The sequence below is a fragment of the Nannospalax galili genome, unplaced genomic scaffold, assembly GCF_000622305.1.
Source record: "Nannospalax galili isolate Female #2095 unplaced genomic scaffold, S.galili_v1.0 scaffold85, whole genome shotgun sequence".
Taxonomy (NCBI): domain Eukaryota; kingdom Metazoa; phylum Chordata; class Mammalia; order Rodentia; family Spalacidae; genus Nannospalax; species Nannospalax galili.
In genome coordinates, this window is record NW_008358866.1 from 8,970,945 (window position 1) to 8,977,840 (window position 6,896).

At 38.1% G+C, this 6,896-nt stretch overlaps 1 protein-coding gene across 3 annotated transcripts in view; it reads right to left on the reverse strand.

Annotated features, from left to right (window-relative positions):
* Positions 1-255: 255 nt before the first annotated feature.
* The window catches only part of Fam133b (family with sequence similarity 133 member B), a 37,181-nt gene continuing 30,540 nt past the window's right edge, over positions 256-6,896 (reverse strand). For 2 of the 3 annotated variants that reach the window (XM_017795468.2, XM_017795467.2), the window contains 2 exons: positions 4,498-4,545; positions 256-1,502 (listed from right to left, as the gene is read on the reverse strand). In XM_017795468.2, coding sequence (XP_017650957.1) covers positions 1,416-1,502; positions 4,498-4,545 — 135 coding nt within the window. In that variant the 3' untranslated portion in view covers positions 256-1,415. Of the gene's footprint in view, positions 1,503-2,718; positions 2,809-4,497; positions 4,546-6,896 lie in introns of all 3 variants that reach the window. The other variant, XR_001872160.2, reaches the window with a different exon arrangement.

Sequence of the window (6,896 nt, forward strand, 5' to 3'; positions counted from 1 at the left end):
CTCTGTGCATATTCCACTATAATGAGCACACCCTCTGAAAACAGGCAAAATTGTACATCAAATTATATTTCATATTACCTGATTATATAAAAGTGTAGAATGAAAATGACTTATCAATTCCTTTGAACATTCCTAATAATTCAGTAGAGATATGAGGCACAAAATCTTAGTGAAACATGACATGGGAAGAGTAGTAATGTAGTTTTCAATCAACATTAACATGTCACCATCTGTTATTAATATACAAAGACAAGAGACTTTTAAAACATTATGTTTACTAAGATTCTGGTAATAGCTTTATGTAACAAGATACAGTATACCAGGCTTGCCACTCAACTTGTTTGTGGTAAGTGTCAGCTTCAATATGAAGCTGTTAAAAATGAAAACAAAAAGTCCTGCTTTTTACATGCTAAATATCTTGGCAAGTGTGCCATTTAACATAGTAATGAACTTAAGACAGCAAGAATAAGGAGTTAACAAAAGCTAAACGTTGCAGTCAGAACAAAACCCATACAAAAAATAAAGTAACTATCACTGGTTACATAAAAATTTCCTGACTGGTTAAAACTTTTAACAGTATAAAACATGCATTTTAGAATCTTTAGCTATCAAGTTCAAAAAGTACCAGTGTCTATTTGAAACAAGTCCTTTCAAAAGTATAGTTAAAATTCAAATGATATAACACAGCCTAAAGAACATTCAGTTATTATTGAAGTGGAGGTAAATTCCAGAGCTCTGGGGGCTTTCTCATGCTGCAAAGGGCTGTGTCTCTCTGGTTCACTCAAGGCAGCATACAACGAAGTCCATGGACGTCATTAACCTCAGTCAAGAGCCAGACTGATGGTGCCCAGCTCGGGCCTCCCAGGAAGCATGGCTACAGTGTCCACAAAGTGGGATGTGTGGGGATCAAAGGCACGCTGTTCTGCTAGCTACATAGCAGACCCCCTGAAAAGCTCCTTCCCCAGGGAAATAAAAGTTTACAAGGGGGAAAATTAAAATACATTTATCTACAGAGTAAGGATTTTGAAGTATTAGTGTAACCCCTACTTCAAAAATTTTACTAGAGCCATCTCATTGATTCTGATTACATCTTAAAGATGCGTCCAGGTTGAGTTTCTGTTGACTTATATTAGGTACTTCTAGTAAAAATATTAGCTTTATTCCAAACTTCTTAACCACTAGTATGACTGCAGTGTACTATCTCCCAGAGTTACCAAGCACTGGAGAAAAAGGTGTTCAAGCAACAGGCAACAACAATCATGGGCCTTTCACATGGCGGAATCTGAGCGGCTACCGAATAGTCCAGGAGTAATTCTAAAAACAAGGAAATTCATGCACGTTAGTAAGTATGTCAGCATTTTCACAGTTGAGATTTCCTTAGACATTGCACTCTCTCAGGAACCCTGGTGTTGATGTTATGGTGAGCCGGGACTTGAACTGGCGGCCTTCTTTTTCTTCTTCTTACTGTGTTTCTTATGCTTCTTCTTCTTCTTTGTTTTGTCCTGTAAGGGTAATTCCATGGTGGCATTACTACCATGCACATTGGAAAATGTGCAAAGCTACTACAAACAGCCCACAGAAGCAAGTGGACTAGAAAAACATTACTTGGAAAGTCTCAACAACCAGCACTATGAGGACTAGGAGTTCTTGTCCATCTCAAAGACAGACTCTAAGTCAATAGTATACTAGCATAGCTTCTAACAGAAATTTTTAAGAAAATAACTCATGCTATTAAGTGGTACATTTCTGTTATATAATTTCTTTTTTAAATATTTTTTATTTATTATTTTATGTGTGTATGTGCATTGCCTGTGTATAGTTAAGTACACCTGTGTCATGCAATGCCTGCGGAAGGCAGAAGAGGGTATTGGATCCGGTGGAACTGGAGTTACAGACAGTTGTTAGCTGCTATGTGGGTGCTGTGATTTGAAGCCAGGTCTTCTGCAAGAACAAACCACTGAGCCATCTATCCAGCCCCAAAGAAGATTTTGAATGATCTTTTTTTTTTTTTTTTTGGTCTTTTTGAGACAGGGTCTGCTGGCCTGGATTCACTATGGAGACCAGGCTGGCCTCGAACTCACAGAGATAGCTTGCCTCTGCCTCCCAAGTGCTGGGATTAAAGGTGTGCGCCACCATGCCTGGCCCATCTGTTATATAATTTCTAAAAGGAATGAAACTACAGCTACCACAGGAGTATCATCACAACAAAAAACAATTGTTTTGGTGAAATGGCAATTTTCGGAGGAATTAAATATTTAGGCTTCTATTTTTAAGTAAACTGGAACACATACTGAGGACAGCTCAGATTCTTTAACACTACTTTAATTACTAACACCAACTCAATAAAAATACTGATATATATTTAAAGTGTACTTTATCTAATAAAGTAGATGCTTTATTTATTTTTGAGCTTCAAATATTTTTTGATTTTTTTTTGTGTATTTCATACAGAACATCCCAAACAATCTTATTATCTTTATACCCACATCCCAAATGGCAACCTCCCATACCCCACCCCCAAAACTGGAACCCATATACTCTGTCATCCCTGTTACTGTCCACTGTGTTGTCAGTGCCCCTAGCCATTCCCCAGTGAAAGAAATACACACTACATGTATTTAGCCTATGAGTTAACTTTGTTTTTCTAATCAATAAATCTAAACCACAGCCCAAAACATTTCCACCCAAATTATTTTTCCACTTAGAAAACAATATTACCTCTGAATCCTATATTTTCAGGTGAACCTTTGTATCAGAGAAGGCCCCTCACTTTAAGAACTAGGGAAGTTCTAGGAAGAGGTACCAGACCTACAAATGAGAATATTTTCATTTTTCTTTTATTTCTCTTTATGAAAATGCTGACGCTGAGGGCCCTTGAACTAACCTCACTGATAGTCTATATCTACTATTAGTCTGCTTCTTATTTGGCTACCATTTCCATTTTCCTGAATTCTCTTCCTTCTTTCTCTTTTCCTATTTCTCAATTTGCATAAGGGCAGAGGTGGTTTTAAAAAACAGTGTTGGCTTTAATCCCAGCATTTGGGAAGCAGAAGCAGGTGGTTCACTGTGAAATCAAGGCTAACCCTGTCTACACAGTGAGTTCCAGGCCTGCTGGGGCTACAGGGAGACCCTGTCTCAAAACAAAGCAAAATACAACACAGTATCAGTGAGCCATTCATGTTGCCACTTCCAGTTTATTTCCCATTGGAGCTACTGTTTTGAGAGGCCTTTCTCATTCTAGGTTTAGCTGACCTGGAAGTAATTTATCCTAGGAGACCAAAGAAATCACCAAACTTTATTATAGTTTAAGAAAGCCAAATATAGGCTGGAGAGATGGCTCAGTGGTTCAGAGCATTAGCTGCTCTTTCAGAGGACACAGGTTCAGTTTCTAACACCCACACAGCAGCTATCTTTAACTCCAGTTCCAGGGGATCTGATGTCCTCTTCTAACCTCTGCCCCTTACTTGGCTTTTTAAGAATATTTTTTATTGGGCTGGAGGATGGCTCAACAGTTAAGAGTACTTGCTGTTTTTCCACAGGACCTGGGTTTGGTTCTCAGCACCCATATGATGGCTTAATCTGAAACTCCAGTTCTAAGGGATCTGATACCCTCTTCTGGGTGCCACAGGCTCTTCCTGAATGCATATGGTGTATACAAAGTCATGCAGGTACACACACACAGATAAAAAACAATACATTTTTTAAAAGCCAAATAAAATTTTAAGCTTCTATTTCTTCTTTTTTTTTTTTTTTTGGTCTTTTTGAGACAGGGTCTCCCTGTAGCCCCAGTTGGCCTGGAATGCAGAGATCCACCTGTCTCCCGAGTGCTGGGGCTAAAGGCATGTTTCTTTTTTTCTTTTTTTGGGGGGGGGTCTTTTTGAGATAGGGTCTCCCTGTAGCCCCAGCTGTCCTGGAACTCACTATGTAGACCAGGCTGGCCTTGAACTCACAGAGTTCAAGTGCTTTAATCCCGAGTGCTGGGATTAAAGGTGTGTACCACCACGCCTGGCTTCTTTTCTTTTTTTTAAATATTTTATTATTTTTATTTTCTGTGTAGGAGTGTATTGCCTGCATGTATGTGAGTGCACCCGTGTCTTGCAATGCCGCGGAGGTCAGAAGAGGGCTTCGGATTCCCCTGGAACTGGAGTTAAGGACGGTTCATAGCCACCATGTAGGTGCTGGGAATCGAGCCCAGGTCCTCTGCAAGAGCAGTCAGTGCTCTTAACCACTGAGCCATCTCTCCAGCCCCTGAGCTTCTATTTCTAACAGTAAGACACTGGAATGGGAACAGGAGATGTTTCCTGCCAGGGTATTCTTTTTTCCTAAGCCAACTTGGATTTTTTTTTCCCCTATCCATTAAGCAGCAGTGCTGGGCACCACATCTTTCCAAATAACTTATCTGGTTCCAGGAAATAAAACTGTGTTTTAGCAGGATTCATTTTATATTAAACCAAAATGGGTTTGCTGTTTTCATGTAAAAATGTAAGAAATACTTGCTATTGTTTTCTCTCGTTCTTCACCGCTTTTCTTCTTTTTTGCTCGTACCTATAAAGTTGAAATTTTTGTAGAGAAGACAAATGTAATTTATACTCAATGCATTTTTATTTTAGGTTCTAATATATCTTGCATATTCAAACGTTAGATGTAAAAATGCTGATAATAAAATTACACATTACTGACTCCTGTTAAGTATCAATGTTTCAATTTAAAATGCTTGTAAAACTTCTGAGTATCTCTAAGAGCTGCTCTTGCACTGTCTTTCAGCCCTAAAACAAGCAGCATGAACTGTGGAAGGATCATGAGCTCTAAAATAACAGACCAGGATCTGAATTCCAGCTCCAGTTTTGTCTCCTATAAAAAGCAATTGGCAGTGCCTGGAGTACAGTAGATATTTCTTTTATTCTATACTGTAAAAAAAAAAAAAAAAAAAATGCGAGCTACATATTGTATTCAATAAAAAGCAATTGCTTAAAATCCTCGTGACTAATAATAATTATATCATTTACATTTTATTTTGACCTTTAGATGTGTGGTAAACTGAATTTAAATTAAATTGAAAGTAGCTAAAGCTCCTGTATATTAAATGTTAATCCAAATGTAAGATTTTTATGTTAGGCTTTACTTATTATATACTGGATAAACATTAAATATAAGTACTAGAATATAAAAACTGCCAAAAAATAGAGGCTAGAGAGATAGCTCAGTGGTTAAAAGCACTGGCTGTCTTTGCAGAGGACCTGGGTTTGGTTCCCAGCACCCACATGGCTGCTAAACAAGCATCCAAAACTCCAGTTCCAGGAAATCTGATGTCCTCTTCTGACCTCTGCAGGCACTGCACGATACGGCTGCACTTACGTACATGCAGGCAACACACGCATACACATAAAATAAATTAAAAAAAAGAAAAATTAAAAGAAAACCTGCCAAAATATTTAGTTAATTGTATGGTATGCCCAGCTAGGTAATTACGTATTAAATATGTGGCTTGAATATATAAAAAAGTGACTAAAATATAAGAGTAAGGATTAAAGAAACAGACTATAAGCATTATAATCTATTTGCTTGCAATGAGGTAACAGCTCTCTTCAGAGAGCACCTACGAAATTGTTTAGTTGTTCTTATTCCTGTCATTACAATGACTGAGAGTGACACAGCTACATCCACACTCAAACAGGCAGAGACAAAGCAGAGTCATGCAATGTTCACGACAGTTCTATTTTATATGGGTTTTTATTGTTTATTTGAAAATAAGGCATACTTAAAAAATATTTTTATGAGTTTTGCATGCACGTATATAAGCGCAGTACATGAGTGCAGTGCTTGCCAAGGCCAGAAAAGGGTGTGAGATTCCTTGCAAATGGCGTTAACAAACTGTTGTGAACCAACATGTGGGTACTGGAGAACAAATTGAGGTCTTCCTCAAGAGCAGCAAGTGCTTTTTTTTTGGGGGGGGTGTCTTTTTGAGACAGGGTCTCCCTGTAGCCCCAGCTGGCCTGAAACTCACTATGTAGACCAGGCTGGCCTTGAACTCACAGAGACCCACCTGCCTCTGCCTCCCAAGTGCTGGGACTACAGGCATGCGCCACCACACCCAGCACCAGCAGCAAGTGCTTTTAACTGCTGCACCATCTGTTCTAGAACCTTATATGGGTTTTGAGTAGCCTGCTGATAACTTATGCAATGACTATTTATGATATGCAAAATAAATTTATACTTTACATTTATATTACAGGAAGTAAATTTAAATACAAAGCTTTTTGTTTAGGATTTTAAGACAGAATGCATGCTCCAGGAACATCATAAATAGAGCAGAGATATATTTTATTTAATTCAAAGCTTTACTAAACTTTGTCCACCATTCTGGAGAGTGCCTTTGATGGCAACGCCACTGAACGGTTTCTGAATGCCCTTTGTAAGGTACTAGCTCTAGCCTGGATTATAAGATTTTATATCTTCTGATGTTATCACACTCAAGCACTTAGATATTGAAATACAATTTCATGAGATTACACATTATTATTTACTTTAATTCTTTATATTTGTTAGGGGACATTAATATAAACATTTTATAGCTAGTTTATTAGCCATGGATTTCATTTTAGAGAAGACATATAATACAAAATACTACTACAAAATGGGGTAACAATGTGACAGGTCTGAAGGCCATTATCACAGACCAAAAACTATGAGGTTAAAAAGGAGACAGGTAAGTCTATAGCGCAGCGCTCCGCGCCGGGACTCCCTAAGCCTCATTCATATTAGCCATATTTTAGAGAAGACATATAATACAAAATACTACTACAAAATGGGGTAACAATGTGACAGGTCTGAAGGCCATTATCACAGACCAAAAACTATGAGGTTAAAAAGGAGACAGGTAAGTCTAAAGTCTATAG